Consider the following 21,955-nt stretch of genomic DNA (forward strand, 5'->3'; position numbering starts at 1 on the left):
GTTGTGCTGGAAATTTTATTTTGGAATTGTTTAATAGAGAAAGACAATAAATGATGTTCAAGAACAGACATTGATTCATAACATCAAAGTATGTTGTGAGAAGATGGTATTTCAGAATAGAGGAAGAATTTCTTATGTGCTGGTAGGATTGTTTGTAGAGAATCATTTCTGCATAATTTTCATAGCTGGATTTCTTTAATAAAGCCATTTAAAGGTTAAGTTCTAGATTGCTTCATGTTGCTTATCAATGTTTTAAAGCTAAAATATAAAATTAGCTGTTAAGTTGGCTCAACCAGAAATTCAATATATCCTTTAGAAAGAGAAATTTAGTAAGTAATGTGTCTATAGAATGACATATGGATGGGTACAGTGGCTCGTGATTGTAATCCCAACACTGTGAGGCTGAAGTGGGAGCATCACTTGAGCCCAGGAGTTTGAGACTAGCCTGGAAAACAGACCCACATCTCTACAAAAAAACCAAAAAATTACTCAGGCATGGTGGCACACACCTTGTGGTCCCAGTTACTTGGCAGGCTGAGGTGAGAGAATCACTTGAGCCTGGGAGATCAAGGCTGCATTGAAGTCTCATCACACCACTGCACTTCAGCCTGGGTGACAGAGCAAGACCCTGTCTCAAAAAAAAAAAGAACCCCCCCCCCCCCGCGCCCGCAAAAAAAGCATGCAATCAGTAAAAAAGACATTATTTGCTTATATTGTAGAGTGGTTCTAAAATACAGATTTTACATTGAGAAATTTTAATACTCTTTTTTCTTTTTTTTTGTTTTATTTTCCAAAGGTGAGGAAGAAAATGCTTCCCGTTCTTCTGGATGGGCATCCTATCTTCATAGTTGGTCTGGACTTCGATAGGTTGATGGAAGGAATATTTTATTAACCAAATAGAATCTATTTACAAAAATGGTTCATGTATATTACCATCATTCTTTTGTCAAAAAATGTTTATATATGTTTGCATCTACATATATTTGTACATCTATATGACAGATGTATTTTAAAAGTTTTAACTCGAAGTAAAAGTACAACAGCTTGAAGTGTTGATACCAGGCCACAGCCCTCTAACTTATGTGATCTCCCGTGCATGCTGCCAGAATAAAACCACCAGGAATGAATTCACTCCCCACTTCTCTGGAACCTCAGGACCCGCCCATTTCTTGGCAGTACTGTGAATTTTGAAGTTAAACTAAATTTTGGTACCATACCAACTGGAATTTAGGCTTTAAAAATAATGTGTCAAGGCCAGGTGTGGTGATTCATGCCTGTAATCCCACTACTTTGGGAGGCTGAGGCTGGAGAATCGCTTGAGGCTAGTGAGCTGTGATTGTACCACTGCACTCCAGCTCGGGGAACAGAGCGAGACCTTGTCTCTAAAAATAGTAATAAAATAAAAATAACGTTTTATGACTATTGCAAGGTCAGATTTACAGATTGTTATAAATTGTTCAGAAATTTTTGTGATTAAAATATGAAGGAAAAAGCTTTATTGGTAAAAGTGACATGTTAAGGGGCTATGAAGTAAATATGCTGCAGTTAATTATGCTAAGTTAAAATACAATTTAGTTATTTGCTTTAAAATAAACTTCTTTTTTTTCTTTAAAGTATATTATCTCAAAACTCATTATGTTTTCAGAGCCCTAGAGCTGGCTAGTGTAACACTGACTATGAATAGGTGGGCCTACCACTTCAGTTGAGGTGATTTCATGGTGTCTCTCCAGGCTCTTGGTATGGTGTCACTGCATGCAAGCCATGAATCTGTTTTGAGAATCCTCTCCATTTTCCCAAATAAAAACCTATCACAACAGTGACTATATCACTTAGCATTGTATCTAAATATAAAACTGGTGCTTTCAGTGTTTTTGGCAGATAGTGTTCCGTAAGCTTTCCATCAGAAGGGATTTTAGAAAGACACCTTAGAGGTCCGTGCTACATCTTCACCATTCCTCTGAATAACCTTAGGTGGTAGTGTTACTTGCCTTTGACACCTCTGCATATGTTTTAATGACTAGATCAAAATTATGTTCCAAAAATTTGATAATTTTTAATATTTATGTGTTAATCACACAGTATGCTCTCTGAAGTTCTCTTAAGCCTTCAGTTTATACTCTTAATTTTCATTCTGAGCTGGATAACTGACTTTGCACTTTGGTTACACAGAACATTGGTTTCCAATTTAGTTTAACTGAAATTTGCTGCTGATATGTTGAGTTTGTTCTTTCAAAAATATCTCATATATCCTGTCTTTCCTCCTGTCTTAGAAGAACAGACCTAACTAGTGAATGTATTAATGAAAATGCATCTATTTCAGAGCTGACATGAAGAGTTTAGTTTTTTTTACTTTATAAACTGTGAATATGAGTATGCCAGCTGCATACAATGTAATCATATTTAAATATATTTCACTTTCTCTTTGACTTTAGACCTTTTGAAGTCTGTATAAACTTGTTTTGAAATATAGTCTCTACTTATGAATGTCATAACAAAAGACTTTTTTGCATGATAAAAAATTATTACTTTGATTACAAAGGGCATATTCTTTCATGGTTTCCGCAATGAGAGGAAGTGTAATGATTATTTTAATATTTCTATTAAATATGTTTAACTGCATATTTTTATGGCTGCTCTTTTATGTTAGACACTGTCTCTTTGGGGTTGTTCATTGGTTTCTGAAAGAGAACTTCAAACTCCTTTACTACTGGCCTTACATGATTGGTCCCTATTAGGTTGTTGAGAGAACGTCGACCAACTTGTTGATACCGGTCAGGTAGACCGTGGTACCTGCCATGTCTGACACCCTGCATCCAGCTAAAACTAGAAACAGCACTGGGCCTCCCTGTGGACAAGACATTGATTTGACCAGAAGCAGATATCTGGCTAAGGCTGCCAACCAAAGTTTGGCCTTAGATGAAGGGCTTTGTTCAGTTAGGGGCAGAGGTCATTAATTTTTTTTTTTTTTTTTTTTTTTTTTTTTTGAGACAGAGTCTTGCTCTGTCGCCCAGGCTGGAGTGCAGTGGCGCGATCTCGGCTCACAGCAAGCTCTGCCTCCCGGGTTCACGCCATTCTCCTGCCTCAGCCTCCTGAGTAGCTGGGACTACAGGCATCTGCCACCATGCCCGGCTAATTTGTTGTATTTTTAGTAGAGACGGGGTTTCACCGTGTTAGCCAGTATGGTCTCAATCTCCTGGAGGTAATTAATTTATTTGGATGTTTGGACTAGGAGATGGGGAGAGACAGGGCAGAAAGAGAAACACAGATGCCACAAGAAGGAGGAACAGAGCTAACCCTGGACAGGACTGGATACAGCAGCCAGACCAAGAGAGGCATCTAGTGAGAAGCAGCTCTTCAGCCTTGGACCTGGTGCACACATCACTCCTTGGTTTCTAAGAACCAAATTTGGCCCAGCACAGTGGCTCTTGCCTGTAATCCTAGCACCTTGGGAGGCCAAAGCGGGTAGATAATGAGGTCAAGAGATCAAGACCATCCTGGCCAACATGGTGAAACCCCGTCTCTACTAAAAATACAAAAAAAATCAGCTGGGCATGGTGATGTGCGCCTGTAGTCCTAGCTACTTGGGAGGCTGAGGCAGGAGAATCACTTGAACCCAGGAGGTGGAGTCCAGTGAGCCGAGATCACACCACTGCACTCCAGCCTGGAGACAGAGTGAGAGTCCATCAAAGAAAAAAAAGTAAAGCCAAATTCATACAGTCCCTGAGGAGTGGGAACTGATGCACATCTCTTGTATACAATAAGCTATGCTTGTGCTCTGAACAGTGTAAGATTGAGAATTGTATTCCTTTAAAGAAAGTTTGGCAGAACTGTAACTGAATTACTAAAGGCACTGAGAAGGCATACTGTACTTTGTATTCTTTTTAAAGTCCATGTTAGGTGGTGATATAGCTGGAAGTGTATAGTATTGAGGATGTAAAGTTCCCCCTAAAAAATTTTTGGTATTTGGTGAATGGCATAACACATCAAAAAATTGGTTGTATCATATGATTAAATTGCAATGTGATGATTTCAACTTGGTGGAAGACTTCTACTTTGTCTTGGCATCTGAAAATCCCCTTTGCTTCAAACTTAATACACACCAAGGAAAACAGCCTGATACAATTTTGCAAGTGTCTTTGAGCTAATGGTTTTTCATGGGTATTAAAAAGCATTGGGTTATTTATGTATAATTTCTATGTAGAAAGAAAATGTTTGTTCCATTTAAGATACGGTTACATGAAAAGGCATCTAGTTTTGACCTTCAAATTATTACTTATATACCTATAGAAAATTCCTATAAATAGGCTGGGTGCGATGGCTCACACCTGTAATCCCAGCACTTAGGGAGGCCAGGGTGGGCAGATCACCTGAGGTTGGGAGTCCAAGACCAGCCTGGCCAATATGGTGAAAACTTGTCTACTAAAACTTGTTTACTAAAAATACAAAAATTAGCCAGGTGTGTTGGCCTATGCCTGTAGTCCCAGCTACTCAGCAGGCTGAGGTAGGAGAATCACTTGAACTCAGGAGGGGAGGCTGCAGTGAGCCAAGATCACACACCACTGCACTCCAGCCTGGGCAACAAAGTGAGACCCCCATCTCAAATAAGGCAAGAAAACTCCTATGAAGAAACACTATACACCTCTGAGTTTCAATAATAGAGATGATTAACCCAGTTTCCCTGCAAGGATGTGCTCACTGTGAACAGATGTAGTGGTTACCACTCCAGATGTCTGCCTAGCATTTGAGACAACAGTCCCTGTCACCCCTGCCTCTCTCTGGGAACTTTTGCCCCACCATCATACAGAGGGGCAGTAGGCCCAGCCATAATCAACTGAAACAGATACAGAGTTATGACCTGAGCCTAGGCAATTAGGTTTTCTCAGGAATATGGATCTGGGACTAAAGAACTCAGCATCTTCCTGTGACTGGAATTGTAGCATGTAAGTACAGTAGCTTTGGAGTGCCCAGAAAGAGCAGAGAAAGCCAGCCAAGAGAGTGCCAGGTTTAAGTTGACATAAGAGGTCAACAAAATCGAGAAGTGAGTGTTCTGGGGACCTGAGAGTCAAGGGACTGGATTCTGTACAATGTCTCTGCATCATCAAGTAAACTTCTTACACATTCTTTGAAAGTAAATATCAGATATTTTGGAGCACAGTATAATGGTAAAGTATAAACTGTGAACTTACACAAGGACACCACAATTTCTGCTTCACTGACAAATAACTTGGGGCATGTTCTTCTTGACTGCTCTGAGCCCCCATTTCTTTATCTGTAAAAAGGAAATAAATTACATAGTTGTGAGTTATTGGATGACATCATAAAACCCAGCACAGAGGGCTGGACGCAGTGGCTCACGCCTGTAATCCCAGCACTTTGGGAGGCCAAGGTGGGCGTATCACGAGGTCAGGAGATCAGGACCATCCTGGCTAACACGGTGAAACCCTGTCTACTAAAAATACAAAAAATTAGCCAGGCGTGGTGGTGGGTGCCTGTAGTACCAGCTACTTGGGAGGCTGAGGCAGGAGAATGGTGTGAACCCAGGAGGCGGAGCTTGCAATGAGCCAAGATTGCACCACTGCACTCCAGCCTGGGTGACAGAGCAAGACCCCATCTCAAAAAAAAAAAAAACCAGCACAGAGTGGGCATGCCAGCATTCTCTCCCTTCTCAGCCTGCAAAAAGATTTACCAGTTTACCTCATTTTTTTCTGTTCCTTGTTCTGACCTCAGTGCATGACCCATAGCACCAAGTGTTACTGTCGTTTATGAGTAAACAATTGAGTTAATCAGGAAATAAATTGAATGTTTTCCAGCATTTTGACCTTAACTTATTTTTTAAAACTTTGTACCTCCCAGAGCTGGGAAGAGAGTCCAGATTTCCAGACTTAGTCCAGAGTCATGACTAATGCTGGACATCATCTATAGCTCTTATTGAAATGTCAGAAAACATTTTTTGCCCCAAAAACTATTAACCGATAAATTTATAGCATCAAAATGCATTTTTTAAAGGAGGCTTTTTTTCTTTTTTGAGAGAGAGAGTCTTGCTCTGTTGCCCAGGCTGGAGTGCCTTGGCATAGTCTCAGCTCTCTGCAATCTCTGCCTCCGGGTCTCAGGTGATTCTCCAGCCTCAGCCTCCCAAGTAGCTGGGATTACAGGCATGCGCCACCATGCCTGGCTAATTTTTTGTATTTTTAGTAGAGATGGAGTTTCACTGTGTTAGCCAGGATGGTCTCGATCTCCTGACCTCGTGATCTGCCCGCCTCAGCCTCCCAAAGTGCTGGGATTACAGTCGCGAGCCACCACGCCCAGCCCACGCCCAGCTAATTTTTTTTTTTTTTTGGATTTTAGTAGAGGCAAGGTTTCACCATGTTGCCCAGGCTGGTCTCGAACTCCTGAGTGCAGGCAATCCGCCTACCTTGCCCTCCCAAAGTGCTAGGATTACAGGTGTTTGGTTTTTTGTTTGGTTTTCAAGCAACCTTTCCAAATTTTGCTATGTTCACTCTTTCTTCACACATTGGTATTGGCTAGATACAGATTTTGCTTTCCTATTGGAGACTCTTTTGAAAGCTGGCTATCCCCTCTTGCTCCTTTTCTTTTTTCTCTTCCCTACTTCCAAGTTTCTTGCTCTTTTTCTTACCCCATAAGTTACCAGAAATTCATACCCGCTTGAGAGGGCTTTTTATTTGCACTTCAGTCTTTAGTTTCATCAACTTTTCTAAGGAAATTGATCTGTTAATGAAAGCTCGCTTGCTTGACTTCAGAATATCTGTATTATTCAGTGATGTGTTTTTCTGGTTGCTTTGAGCATAGTGTAAACATCACCCATTGCATAGCTATGGCAGCGACATAAATCTAGCAGCGTAAGATCAAGAAAAGCTAGAAGTCCCACCACAGATTGTATTTCAGTGACAGGGATTCTTTTTAACTGCTTATAAAACTAAAGAAAACTTATAAACATGGAAAACAATTATTAAGCCCACCATATGCTCATACTGATATTAAATGATGTGCCAGATTCTGGAAAGAGTTACCTTTTGGTAAGAGCACTGCTTGTTAACTATAGTTGATTGCTTTAGATGTCTAGTGTGTACACAAAAGCATGAATTTTATTCCTTATAACCAAAGTAGAAACCTACTCTGAGCAATTTGGCAAAAGGTTTACATTATTTATTTTAGTGTAGTTTAAGATTACAGTAAGATACAATTCCTAAAGAGTGAAATATAAGGCTGGACATAGTGGATCACGCCTGGAATCCTAATACTTTGGGAGGCTGAGGCGGGTGGATCACCTGAGGTCAGGAGTTCGAGACCAGCCTGGCCAACATGACGAAACCCTGTCTCTACTAAAAATACAACAATTAGCCAGACGTGGTGACTCACACCTGTAATCCCAGCTACTAGGGAGGCTGAGGCAGGAGAATCACTTGAACCCGGGAGGCGGAGGCTGGAGTGAGCTGAGATCACGCCATTGCACTCCAGCCTGGGCGCACTCTCAAAAAAAACAAGTGCAATATACTTTTTCACAAAATATGGAACTGTAGTCTAGAACAATGTCTCAATATACCTCCTACACTAAGTATAATAGTAAATGTCTGTATTTGGTGGCATAATATGCTCTTAGTATAAACCAAAAACACATGCTGAGCACTGGACATTGTCCAATGTTTAATTCATATGATTCATTCTGAGTTTCTGACTGAGATCATTCTTTCAGACTACGTGTATTTCTCATGGGACCCATAAAATATGCAGCCCTAACAGGATTTCATTTTTGTTTCCTTTCCTGGAAAAGGAGAGATCGTTCAGATCAGCTTTCATATTGCTTTATAGACTATGACTTCAAAATATTTTTGAAGGGACTCTTTTGTTCTAGAACTGCTCTAACACAGTAGCCACTAGCCACATGTGGCTATTGAAAGATTGAAATGTGGTTATTCCAAATCAGGATGTATAGTAAATATAAAATACACACCAGATTTCAAAGGCTTACGTGAAAAAAGTAATGTGAAATACCTCACCAGTAGTTTTTATAGTGATTAAATGTTGAAATTTTAACATGGTGAACATATTAGTTTAAATAAAATATATTGTGAAAATTAATTTCATTTTTCTATTTACTTTTGATAAAAGTACTACTAGAGGCTGGGTGTGGTGGCTCACTCCTGTAATCCCAGCACTTTGGGAGGCCGAGGCGGGCAGATCACGAGGTCAGGAGATCGAGACCACCCTGGCTAACACGGTGAAACCCCATCTCTACTGAAAACACAAAAAATTAGGCCGGGCGCAGTGGCTCATGCTTGTAATCCCAGCACTTTGGGAGGCCAAGGCAGGCGGATCACGAGGTCAGGAGATCGAGACCACGGTGAAACCCTGTCTCTACTAAAAATACAAAAAATTAGCCAGGCGTGGTGGCAGGCGCCTGTAGTCCCAGTTACTCGGAGAGGCTGAGGCAGGAGAATGGCATGAACCTGGGAGGCAGAGCTTGCAGTGAGCCGAGATTGCGCCACTGCACTCCAGCCTGGGCGACAGAGCGAGACTCCGTCTCAAAAAAAAAAAAAAAAGAATTAGCCAGGCGTGGTGGCAGGCACCTGTAGTCCCAGCTACTAGGGAGGCTGAGGCAGGAGAATGGCGCGAACCCAGAAGGCGGAGCTTGCAGTGAGCTGAGATCGTGCCACTGCACTCCAGCCTGGGCTTCAGAGCGAGACTCCATCTCAAAAAAAAAAAGCACTACTAGCACATTTTTAAATTACTTGTAGTGATCTCATTCGTAATACATTACATTTCAATCATATACTGCTGTTCTAAAGAGTCACTGCTAAGCCCTGAAATTAACTCCAAATATCTCCCTGGAATACAGTGCCAAGGTAGGGGCTTCCTTGAACTTCAACCTCTAAAAGTAAGCAAGAATTGAGAAATATCTTCTGCTTCGAAAAATATTCACTCCCCAACCCTAATACATCAATTACATATTATTTGGGGGCTAACTAAGCTCCTATTTTAAAATGCAAATTGAAGAAAGTAGGCCAGAGTCATTCCCATCTTAGTGCCAATCATATAATCAGATGATTAGATTGCTCTTTCCCTAAAGCCTGCTTAGTTTTTTTGTTTGTTTGCTTGTTTTGTTGTTGTTGGGTTTTTTTATTTGGTTTTGTTGTTGTTGTTGTTGTTGTTTTTCGAGATGGATACTCACTGTGTCACCCAGGCTAGACTGTAGCAGCATGATCTCTGCTCATTGCAACCTCCAACTCCTGGGTTCAAGTGATTCTCCTGCCTCAGCCTCCTAAGTAGCTGGGACTATAGGTGCATGCTACCACGCCTGTCTAATTTTTTTGTTTTGGGGGGTTTTTTGTTTGTTTTGAGACAGAGTCTCGCTGTTTCCCAGGCCGGAGTGCAGTGGCATGATCTCGGCTCACTACAACCTCTGCTTCCGAGGTTCAAGCAATTCTCCTGCCTCAGCCTCCCAAGTAGCTGGGACTACAGGTGCATGCCATTATGCTTGGCTAATTTTGTATTTTTAGTAGAGATGGGGTTTTGCCATGTTGGCCAGACTGGTCTCAAACTCCTGGCCTCAGGTGATCCACCCGTCTCAGATCAAAGTGCTGGGATTACAGGCATGAGCCACCACTCATAGCTCTCTAAAGCCTTTTGCCAAGACAAATCAGCTCTCAGAGAACCACAGGATTCCTTTTTTAATGTGATTCATGAATTAAAAACTAAAGTCTTACCTACTCTTGAAGAGTAGAAAACATGAAAAAGTTCTATGTTAGCCCTTAGAATAATTAAAAATTCATAAGCTCTGAAATAAATACAGGAAATAAAATCATTGCATATGACAAAAAAAAAAAGTTTAAATTGGCTTTTGTAAACTCTGCATGAAAGCCAGGTTTCTCACTACTAGAAAAAGAAAAAAGTTATAAATAAGCCAAGGAGAATTCCAGAATGAATCCTGTGGTGCCAAATATATGTTAACTACAAGCAATAACAGTCACCTTACACTGGAAACACCTTAACCATGGGCCCTGTCACCCAGGCTGGAGTGCAGTGGCGCGACCTCGGCTCACTGCAAGCTCCGACTCCCGGGTTCACGCCATTCTCCTGCCTCAGCCTCCCAAGTAGCTGGGACTACAGGCGCCTGCCACCGCGCCAGCTAATTTTTTGTATTTTTAGTAGAGACGGGGTTTCACCGTGTTAGCCAGGACGGTCTCGATCTCCTGACCTCGTGATCCGCCCGTCTCGGCCTCCCAAAGTGCTGGATTACAGGCGTGAGCCACCGCGCCCGGCCATTAACTCGGTGTCTTGAGAAGTTTTGTCTGTGGCTCATCCTGCTACAGGCTTACTATAAGCTCCACCTCCCAGATTCACGCCATTCTCCTGCCTCAGCCTCCCAAGTAGCTGGAACTACAGGCGCACATCATCACGTCTTGTTTTTTTTTTTTAGTACAGACGGGGTTTCACTGTGTTAGCCAGGATGGTCTCAATCTCCTGACCTCGTGATCTGTCTGCCTCGGCCTCCCAAAGTTCTGGGATTACAGGCCTGAGCCCCCGCGCCTGGCCGTTTTCAATTTTTAAGAAATTTTTTTATTATAGAAATTTTCAAATATACACTAAAGTAGACAAGCTAATATAAAGAATGTAATGTATTTATGAGGTAGTTTCAAGATATCAACCCACATTCCCCACCCGTACACTTTAAAGTAAATTTCAGTGATATCATTTAGTGTACAGATAGTTCCCTAGGCATCTTTAAAATTTGTTCTTTCTTTTTTTTTTTTGAATCGGGGTTTCACTGTGTCACCCAGGCTGCAGTGCAGTGGTGCAATTATAGCTGGCTGGAACTACAGGTGCATGCCACCATGCCCAGCTAATTTTCAATTTTTTTTTTTTGTAGAGACCAGGTGGGGGTGTTCTTCCCTTTTCTTCCCAGGCTGATCTTGAACTCCTAACCTCAAGGGATCCTCCTGCTTCAACTTCCAAAAGTGCTGGGATTACAGGTGTGAGCCACCGTGCCCAGCCAAATTTGTACATTCTTTTGGTGTACATATAAGAATACATTTGTAAGATAAATTCCAAAATATGAATATACTGGGCCAAAGAAGAGCTGAATTTTACATTGATAGCTATTGCCCACTTGTTCTTTACAAAGCGTGTATGGATTTATACTCCTATCAACAATAAATTAGCCAGGCATGCTGAAGTGCACTCGTAAACCCTGCTATTAAAAAGGATTGTTGAAGTCCAAGAGTTCAAGACCAGTGTGGGTAACATAGGGAGACCTCCTCTGCGGGGGGAAAAAGGGTTTCCCTATATCCTCATCAAAACAATATATAGTCAGGGGGTGGAGCCAAGATGGCCGAATAGGAACAGCTCTGGTCTACAGCTCCCAGCCTGAGCGACACAGAAGACGGGTGATTTCTGCATTTCTGTTTGAGGTACCGGATTCATCTCACTAGGGAGTGCCAAACAGTGGGTGCAGGACAGTTGGTGAAGCGCACTGTGCACGAGCCGAAGCAGGGCGAGGCCTTGCCTCACTCGGGAAGCGCAAGGGGTCAGGGAGTTCCCTTTCCTAGTTAAAGAAAGGGGTAACAGACGGCACCTGGAAAATCGGGTCAGTCCCACCCTAATACTGCGCTTTTCCAATGGGCCTGGAAAACGGCACACTAGGAGATTGTGTCCCGCACCTGGCTCGGAGGGTCCTACGCCCACGGAGTCTCCCTGATTGCTAGCACAGCAGTCTGAGATCAAACTGCAAGGTGGCAGCGAGGCTGGGGGAGGGGCGCCCGCCATTGCCCAGGCTTGCTTAGGTAAACAAAGCAGCCAGGAAGCTCAAACTGGGTAGAGCCCACCACAGCTCAAGGAGGCCTGCCTGCCTCTGTAGGCTCCACCTCTGGGGGCAGAGCACAGACAAACAAAAATTCAGAAGGAACCTCTGCAGACTTATATGTCCCTGTCTGACTGACAGCTTTGAAGAGAGTAGTGGTTGTCCCAGCACACAGCTGGAGATCTGAGAATGGACAGACTGCCTCCTGAAGTGGGTCCCTCACCCTTGAGCAGCCTAATTGTGAGGCACCCCCCCCCCCCCAGTAGGGACAGAATGACACCTCACTCAGCCGGGTACTCCTCTGAGACAAAACTTCCAGAGGAACTATCAGACAGCTGAATTTGTGGTCTCACGAAAATCCGCTGTTCTGCAGCCACCGCTGCTGACACCCAGCCAAACAGGGTCTGGAGTGGACCTCTAGTAAACTCCAACAGACCTGCAGCTGAGGGTCCTGTCTGGTAGAAGGAAAACTAACAAACAGAAAGGACATCCACACCAAAAACCCATCTGTACATCACCACCATCAAAGACCAAAAGTAGATAAAACCACAAAGATGGGGAAAAAACAGAGCAGAAAAACTGGAAACTCTAAAAAGCAGAGCACCTCTCCTCCTCCAAAGGAACGCAGTTCCTCACCAGCAACGGAACAAAGCTACACAGAGGATGACTTTGACGAGTTGAGAGAAGAAGGCTTCAGATGATCAAACTACTCTGAGCTACGGGAGGAAATTCAAAACAATAGCAAAGAAGTTAAAAACTTTGAAAAAAATTAGACGAATGGATAACTAGAATAACTAATGGAGAGAAGGGCTTAAAGGAGCTGATGGAGCTGAAAGCCAAGTTTCGAGAACTATGCGAAAATTGCAGAAGTCTCGGTAGCAGATGCGAACACCTGGAAGAAAGGGTATCGCTGATGGAAGATGAAATGAATGAAATGAAGCGAGAAGGGAAGTTTAGAGAAGAAAATACAAAGAAATGAACAAAGCCTCCAAGAAATTTGGGACTATGTGAAAAGACCAAACCTACGTCTGATTAGTGTACCTGAAAATGATGGGGAGAATGGAACCAAGTTGGAAAACACTCTGCAAGATATTATCCAGGAGAACTTCCCCAATCTAGCAAGGCAGACCAACATTCAGATTCAGCAAATACAAAGAACGCCACAAAGATACTCCTCGAGAAGAGCAACTCCAAGACACATAATTGTGAGATTCACCAAAGTTGAAATGAAGGAAAAAATGTTAAGGGCAGCCAGAGAGAAAGGTCGGGTTACCCACAAAGGGAAGCCCATCAGACTAACAGCTGATCTCTCGGCAGAAACTCTACAAGCCAGAAGAGAGTGGGGGCCGATATTCAACATTCTTAAAGAAAAGAATTTTCAACCAAGAATTTCATAACCAGCCAAACTAAGCTTCATAAGTGAAGGAGAAATAAAATACTTTACAGACAAGCAAACGCTGAGTGATTTTGTCACCACCAGGACTGCCCTAAAAGAGCTCCTGAAGGAAGCACTAAACATGGAAAGGAACAACCGATACCAGCCCCTGCAAAAACATGCCAAATTGTAAAGACCATCGAGGCTAGGAAGAAACTGCATCAACTAACGAGCAAAATAACCAACTAACATCATAATGACAGGATCAGATTCACACATAACAATATTAACTTTAAATGTAAATGGGCTAAATGCTCCAATTAAAAGACACGGACTGGCAAACTGGATAAGGAGTCAGGACCCATCAGTGTATTCAGGAAACCCATCTCACGTGCAGAGACACACATAGAATCAAAATAAAGGGATGGAGGAAGATCTATCAAGCAAATGGAAAACAAAAAAAGGCAGGGGTTGCAATCCTAGTCTCTGATAAAATAGACTTTAAACCAACAAACATCAAAAGAGACAAAGAAGGCCATTACATAATAGTAAAGGGATCAATTCAACAAGAAGAGCTAACTATCCTAAATATATATGTACCCAATACAGGAGCACCCAGATTCATAGAGCAAGTCCTGAGTGACCTACAAAGGGACTTAAACTCCCACACAATAATAATGAGAGATTTTAACACCCCACTGTCAACATTAGACAGATCAACGAGACACAAAGTTAACAAGGATATCCAGGAATTGAACTCAGCTCTGCACAAAGTGGACCTAATAGACATCTACAGAACTCTCCACCCCAAATCAACAGAATATACATTTTTTTCAGCACCACACCACACCTATTCCAAAATTGACCACATAGTTGGAAGTAAAGCTCTCCTCAGCAAATGTAAAAGAACAGAAATTATAACAAACTGTCTCTCAGACCACAGTGCAATCAAACTACAACTCAGGATTAAGAAACTCACTCAAAACCGCTCAACTACATGGAAACTAAACAACCTGCTCCTGAATGACTATTGGGTACATAATAAAATGAAGGCAGAAATAAACATGTTCTTTGAAACCAACGAGAACAAAGACACAACATACCAGAATCTCTGGGACACATTCAAAGCAGTGTGTAGAGGAAAATTTATAGCACTAAATGCCCACAAGAGAAAGCAGGAAAGATCCAAAATTGACACCCTAACATCACAATTAAAAGAACTAGAAAAGCAAGAGCAAACACACTCAAAAGCTAGCAGAAGGCTAGAAATAACTAAAATCAGAGCAGAACTGAAGGAAATAGAGACACAAAAAACCCTTCAAAAAATTAATGAATCCAGGAGCTGGTTTTTTGAAAAGATCAACAAAATTGATAGACCGCTAGCAAGACTAATAAAGAAGAAAAGAGAGAAGAATCAAATAGATGCAATAAAAAATGAAAAAGGGGATATCACCACCGATCCCACAGAAATACAATCTACCATCAGAGAATACTACAAACACCTCTATGCAAATCAACTAGAAAATCTAGAAGAAATGGATAATTTCCTCGACAAATACACCCTCCCAAGACTAAACCAGGAAGAAGTTGAATCTCTGAATAGACCAATAACAGGTTCTGAAATTGTGGCAATAATCAATAGCTTACCAACCAAAAAGAGTCCAGGACCTGATGGATTCACAGCCGAATTCTACCAGAGGTACAAGGAGGAACTGGTACCATTCCTTCTGAAACTATTCCAATCTTTAGAAAAAGAAGGAATCCTCCCTAACACATTTTATGAAGCCAGCATCGTCCTGATACCAAAGCCTGGCAGAGACATAACCAAAAAAGAGAATTTCAGACCAATATCCTTGATGAACATTGATGCAAAAATCCTCAATAAAATACTGGCAAACCGAATCCAGCAGCACATCAAAAAGCTTATCCACCATGATCAAGTGGGCTTCATCCCTGGGATGCAAGGCTGGTTCAACATATGCAAATCAATAAATGTAATCCAGCATATAAACAGAACCAAAGACAAAAACCACATGATTATCTCAATAGATGCAGAAAAGGCCTTTGACAAAATTCAACAACCTTCATGTTAAAAACTCTCAATAAATTACGTATTGATGGGATGTATCTCAAAATAATAAGAGCTATCTATGACAAACCCACAGCCAATATCATACTGAATGGGCAAAAACTGGAAGCATTCCCTCTGAAAACTGGCACAAGACAGGGATGCCCTCTCTCACCGCTCCTTTTCAACATAGTGCTGGAAGTTCTGGCCAGAGCAATCAGGCAGGAGAAGGAAATAAAGGGTATTCAATTAGGAAAAGAGGAAGTCAAATTGTCCCTGTTTGCAGATGACATGATTGTATATCTAGAAAACCCCATTGTCTCAGCCCAAAATCTCCTTAAGCTGATTAGCAACTTCAGCAAAGTCTCAGGATACAAAATCAATGTACAAAAATCACAAGCATTCTTGTACACCAATCACAGACAAACAGAGAGCCAAATCATGAGTGAACTCCCATTCACGATTGCTTGAAAGAGAATAAAATACCTAGGAATCCAACTTACAAGGGATGTGAAGGACCTCTTCAAGGAGAACTACAAACCACTGCTCAATGAAATAAAAGAGGATACAAACAAATGGAAGAACATTCCATGCTCATGGGTTGGAAGAATCAATATCGTGAAAATGGCCATACTGCCCAAGGTAACTTATAGATTCAATGCCATCCCCATCAAGTTACCAATGACTTTCTTCACAGATTTGGAAAAAACTACTTGAAAGTTCATATGGAACCAAAAAAAGAGCCCGCATCGCCAAGTCAATCCTAAGCCAAAAGAAAAAGCTGGAGGCATCACACTACCTGACTTCAAACTATACTACAAGGCTACAGTAACCAAAACAGCATGGTACTGGTACCACAACAGAGACATAGATCAATGGAACAGAACAGAACCCTTAGAAATGATGCTGCATATCTACAACTATCTGATCTTTGACAAACCTGACAAAAACAAGAAATGGGGAAAGGATTCCCTATTTAATAAATGGTGCTGGGAAAACTGGCTAGCCATATGTAGAAAGCTGAAACTGGATCCCTTCCTTACACCTTATACAAAAATTAATTCAAGATGGATTAAAGACTTAAATGTTAGACCTAAAACCATTAAAATCCTACAAGAAAACCTAGGCAATACCATTCAGGACATAGGCGTGGGCAAGGACTTCATGTCTAAAACACCAAAAGCAATGGCAACAAAAGCCAAAATTGACAAATGGGATCTAATTAAACTAAAGAGCTTCTGCACAGCAAAAGAAACTACCATCAGAGTGAACAGGCAACCTACAGAATGGGAGAAAATTTTTGCAACCTACTTATCTGACAAAGGGCTAATATCCAGAATCTACAATGAACTCAAACAAATTTACAAGAAAAAAACAAACAACCCCGTCAAAAAGTGGGCGAAGGACATGAACAGACACTTCTCAAAAGAAGACATTTATGCAGCCAAAAAACACATGAAAAAATGCTCATCATCACTGGCCATCAGAGAAATGCAAATCAAAAGCACAGTGAGATACCATCTCACACCAACCAGTTAGAATGGCCATCATTAAAAAGTCAGGAAACAACAGGTGCTGGAGAGGATGTGGAGAAATAGGAACACTTTTACACTGTTGGTGGGACTGTAAACTAGTTCAACCATTGTGGAAGTCAGTGTGGCGATTCCTCAGGGATCTAGAACTAGAAATACCATTTGACCCAGCCATCCCATTACTGGGTATATACCCAAAGGACTATAAATCATGCTGCTATAAAGACACATGCACACGTATGTTTATTGTGGCACTATTCACAAGAGCAAAGAGTTGGAACCAACCCAAATGTCCAACAACGATAGACTGGATTAAGAAAATGTGGCACATATACACCATGGAATACTATGCAGCCATAAAAAATGATGAGTTCATGTCCTTTGTAGGGACATGGATGAAACTGGAAAACATCATTCTCAGTAAACTATCACAAAGTTCTCATCATAGGTGGTTGAATAATGAGAATCATGGACACAGAAGGGAACATCACATCGATTTGTGGGGTGGGGGGGGGGCCTAATGCTAAATGACGAGTTAATGGGTGCAGCAAAACAATGTGGCACATGGATACATATGTAACAAACCTGCACATTGTGCACATGTACCCTAAAACCTAAAGTATAATAATAAAAAATAAATAAATAAAAAAAAAGAACACACCACCAAGGATGGAAAAATAAAATAAAAATAAAATAAAATAAAATAAAATCCTATTCCAACTAAAAAAATATATATATAGTCAAACTTTTCATGTTTGCATTTGTGAAAAATCGTATTTTATTTTTGTTTTATGGTATTAGATTCTTGTACTTTAAGAAATCATTTGTATTTTTCTGTAGAAACCTGTTTTTCTCTGAGTTGAACATTTTTATACTAATTTTTTTTTTAGTAATTAGAACTTTTTGTCATACATTTTACAAATATTTTTCTTGGTTGGGGTTTGTTATATTTATTTGCTATGCAGAAAATTTACATTTCTATGTAGTTACATTTATCAATTTTTAGTTATTTATTTAGAGACAGAGTCTCACTCTGTCGCCCAGGCTGGAGTGCAATGGTGCGATCTCGGCTCACTGCAACCTCTGTCTCCCAGGTTCAAGTAATTCTCCTGCCTCAGCCTCCCAAGTAGCTGGGATTACAGGAAACCACCACCATACCGGGTGAAATTTTTGCATTTTTAGTAGAGACGGGGTTTCACCATGTTGGTCAAGCTGGTCTCAAACTCCTGACCTCAGGTGATCCACCCACCTCAGCCTCTCAAAGTGCTGGGTTTACACGCGTGTCACTGTGCCCGGCCTACATTTATCAATTTTTAATTTTATGGTTTATATGCTCTTTGAAAAGTCTCTCACCACTCCAACCTTAGTTTTTTTTCCCTTGTTTTCTTCTGGTATTTTCAAAAGCTCTCTCTCTCTCTCTTTTTTTTTTTTTTGAATATTTAACTATTTGCTTTGTTTGGAATTTACTTTCATGTGAGGACATCAAATAGATCCAGTGTTTTCCTCCCACATGCCTCGACTGGCAGGAGACCAAAGTTTTCATTCTATTACTAGAGAATAGGTATCGTTACAGAATCAGGTACCCTGAGAGAGATCATTTATGCTCAGGATGAATAACCTGTCTCATCTACTAGATCCTTTGGAGATTTCACTTTTTTGGGGGTGGGGGACAGAGTTTCGCTCCTGTTACCTAGGCTGGAGTGCAGTGGCGCGATCTCCCAGCTCACCGCAACCTCCGCCTCGCAAGTTCAAGCGATTCTCCTGCCTCAGCCTCCCGAGTAGCTGGGATTACAGGCATGCGCCACCACCACGCCCGGATAATTTTGTATTTTTAGTAGAGACGGGGTTTCTCCATGTTGGTCAGGCTGGTCTCGAACTCCTGACCTCAGGTGATCCGCCTGCCTCAGCCTCCCAAAGTGCTGGGATTACAGGTGTGAGCCACTGCGCAGGCCCCGAAATTTCAGGTTTTGATAGATGGAATGGGTGAAGACAACGAGAGCCAGCAACGAAGAATAGGATGCAGAGGCAAGACTGGAGTCTCTCCAAGAAAGGTTAACTTTTCTTTACTCACAAGTTAAAGCCTGCAGGCTCCGTGCGGAGCTCAGGCACCCAGCGGTGGCCGATCCAGACCAGGCCCTCCCGGAAGCCCGGCCTGCCCAACAGAGTCTTAGCACAGAGTCCCCTCAGGCGTCGTTGCCAGGACGGGGCGGAACCCTGTGGAGCTCCCACCCCCGGGACCGAGGCCGCTGCCAGGGCAGCGCAGCCACGCGAGTGGAATCAGAGGAGCTTTGAGGCAAGGAGAGCCGGACCCGCTCCCTGCGCCCCTCACCGCCATCCTTGTTGTAGGGAAATCGGCCCCGAGCCGCCGCCGCACTCGGTGGGCTCCCAAGGAGCCCCCACCCCCGCCACCCGCGGCCTTTGCGCCGGCCTCCCAGACTAGCCTGGGGTGCTGAGATGGGGGCGGGCCCGAACCACGGGTTGGGGCGGGGTCTGACGCGGGCCCCGCGCCGCAACGCCCCGCCACCCCCCCGCGCCCACCTCTCCAGTCCTCGCCCTCCCGCGCCTGCCCCGCCAGTCCCCGCCCCTCCTCGCCCGGACACTCCCGCCCCTCCCCGCCTTCCCGCGCGGCCCGCCTCGCCTTCCCCCGCCTAGCGCGCTCCCGCGCGGCCCGCCCCTGGCCCTCCTCCCCTTCCTGCTCCGGGCCCGCCAGTAGTCGGCCGCGGCGGCGAGGGACTAGGACGCAGCTGGAGCAGCGCCGGGAGACGAGGGGCTGAGAGACGGCGGCGGCCGAAAGCGGAAAGATGCTGGGCGTGGCGGCCGGGATGACCCACAGGTACCGGCCGCGCCGCGCGGCGCCCGCCACGTCCGCCCTGCAGCTCCCGGCGGGCCTTCGGGCCGGGCCGGGCCTGACGCGGGCGGGCGGCCGGGTTTTCCCCGCGGCCTCCCTGCGGCCTCTCCCGGGCGGCCTGGAGCCTGGACCCCCCAGCGCTCGGGTGGCGGCGTGGCTGCGTGCGGGCCCGCGGAGGAGACGGCTGCTGTTCATTCCCGGGTGTCCACGGTGGCACAGGCGCTGACGCCGCCCCGCTGCGCCGAGAGTTCCTTAAGACAAATCAGTATTTGTCGAGCTAATCATTTATCTTCTAACAGTAGGGATCAGCGGGTCGCAGATGTCTTGGTCTCAGGACCCTTCTTGGGACTAGAGGACCTGCAAGGGTGGCTATCTCCATAGACTGTACTAGAAAGGAAAACCGAGACACTGAAGTTACTATTAACTCATTGAATAAATCCGTGGTATGTTAACGTACATACCACATTTTTATGCTGCATAGGGTTTTGCTAAAACAAGAGTTCGTGGGACGACTGGCGTCCTTTACAGTTTGCGAATCTCTTGAGTTGTCTGACTTAGTAGGGACAACTGCGTTCTCCCATCTGCTTTGCAGTTCAGTCTGTTGCAGTATGTTTTCATATGAAGAAAATCTAATCTTACACAGATTGTAGTTGGAAAAGCGCGTACCGTCTTAATAGCTGTTTCAGATAATTATGGGTATTCTTTATTACTACACCAAAACTACGTAAGTGGAGGTTTCTCAAAGGCTGGTTTGGACGTGGAATCTGAAGCTACTGTCAGTGGACTTTTCACACAGTTTCGTTAAAATTCCTTGGTCTGTCTTGCAGTTCGAATGCAGCTGAAGCTCCTGTCAGTGGCCTTTGCACACAGTTACGTTAAAATTCCTTGGTCTGTCTTGCAGTTTGAATGCAGCTGTTACCCATTGTAACACCATGTATTTGTCGTTTGGAAAATATTGGCTCACTGAGTTTGGCAGATCCCAAGCTGACACATTTCATTAATAGCGCCGAATAACATTCGTTACCATCACTATTGATTTCATTAGGAAAGTCTTTATGTTAAAATCCATCGGATACAAAGTGGTGTTTACAAGTTTTCCAAAATTTGAATTTTCTGTTGAAAGCTTGCTTTTTATCATTGGAAACAAAATATTTCCAGTTGTTTTCCTCAAAGTGACAGACTCACTTCGTTCAATTTCAAGGAAATGTCTGGCAATACAGGTTTAAATAACCCTAGTTAGTCAGTTGTTCTTTCCCGTAAAAATGGTATTTCATGACACAAGCAAGTTAATTCAGCTCATCGCTCTATTACAAGAAGTGCACACCTGCCATTTGGTCACAAGTAACAAAAAAGAGTCAAAGCTCAAGTTTTGATAACAATAATTTGTACTCCTTCATCATGGACTTTTTTCCTTAAAAAAAAGTATTGACTAGTAAGTTGATATAAAATTTAAAGTATTTGCGAGATATTAAGAATAACGGATATGTAGTGTAATAAAGGAGATAATAGTTTCCTTTTAAGACCTTCAAACCTCTCTGGTCCAGTGTCTCTCCCCATCCTATCCCCTTACCATCCTGAATTTACCATTAGTAATTTACTTTTGGGAGGGAGAGTAATAAGTTCATTCAAATTATTGTGCATCCATAACTATCATACATGTCCAGAAATCTTTATCTTACAAAACTGAAACTCTATACCTATTAAACATTAACTCTCCATTCCCCTCCTCCCGCCAGTCCCTGGCAGCCATCGTTCTAATTTCTGTCTATGACTTTGACTACTGCTGGTACCTCATATCTCATGTAAGTGGAATCATACACTATTTGCTGTGCATGTCATAGTTTGTTCCTTTTTGTTGCTCAGTAGTGCTCCATGGTATGGATGTACAGCAGTTTAACTGTTCACATGTTGAAGGACATTCAGGCTGTTAGTTTTGGGCTATTAAGAAAGCCACTACGAACAAATAGACAGCTGTTTGTTGTTGTTTGTATTTTTTTGGTAGAGACAGGGTTTCGCCATATTGTCCAGGCTAGTCTAGGGGTTCCAAACTCCTGGGTTCCAGCAATCCACCCACCTCAGCCTCCCAAAGTGCTGGAATTTTGGAGCCACTGTGCTCGACCTGTCTAGGTTTTATGTGAATGTAAGTTTTCCTTTTCTGGGATAAATGTCCAAGAGTGTGCAATTGTCAGGTTGTACAGAAATTGTATGTTTAGTTTTTTGAGAAACTGACAGTTTTTTTCCCAGCATGACTGTACCATTTCACTTAAAAAGTGAAATTGACATTATTTTTCTGTGAGTACATAGAGGTAAAGAATTC

The 21,955-nt window shown here is 42.8% G+C and overlaps 2 protein-coding genes and 1 long non-coding RNA gene across 6 annotated transcripts in view; 2 read left to right on the forward strand and 1 right to left on the reverse strand.

Moving 5' to 3' along the window:
* GCC2 (GRIP and coiled-coil domain containing 2) overlaps nt 1-2,619 on the forward strand; it is a 63,409-nt gene extending 60,790 nt beyond the window's left edge. For all 3 annotated transcript variants that reach the window (XM_058429175.1, XM_032178556.2, XM_058429174.1), the window contains exon 23: nt 797-2,619. In XM_058429175.1, the coding sequence (XP_058285158.1) occupies nt 797-867 (71 nt within the window). In that variant the 3' untranslated portion in view covers nt 868-2,619. The remainder of the gene's footprint in view (nt 1-796) is intronic.
* LOC116483974 (uncharacterized) lies at nt 772-19,246 on the reverse strand. Its single transcript, XR_004252407.1, has 3 exons — nt 18,862-19,246; nt 5,187-5,269; nt 772-858 (listed from the first exon to the last, which is right to left on the reverse strand). It is a non-coding gene; the product is annotated as an uncharacterized LOC116483974 (long non-coding RNA).
* Nucleotides 19,247-19,485: 239 nt separating this feature from the next.
* Nucleotides 19,486-21,955, forward strand: part of LIMS1 (LIM zinc finger domain containing 1) — a 153,152-nt gene continuing 150,682 nt past the window's right edge. For both annotated transcript variants that reach the window (XM_032177730.2, XM_032177729.2), the window contains exon 1: nt 19,486-19,623. In XM_032177730.2, coding sequence (XP_032033621.1) covers nt 19,592-19,623 — 32 coding nt within the window. In that variant the 5' untranslated portion in view covers nt 19,486-19,591. The remainder of the gene's footprint in view (nt 19,624-21,955) is intronic.

The sequence above is a fragment of the Hylobates moloch genome, unplaced genomic scaffold, assembly GCF_009828535.3.
Source record: "Hylobates moloch isolate HMO894 unplaced genomic scaffold, HMol_V3 SCAFFOLD_15, whole genome shotgun sequence".
Lineage (NCBI taxonomy): Eukaryota > Metazoa > Chordata > Mammalia > Primates > Hylobatidae > Hylobates > Hylobates moloch.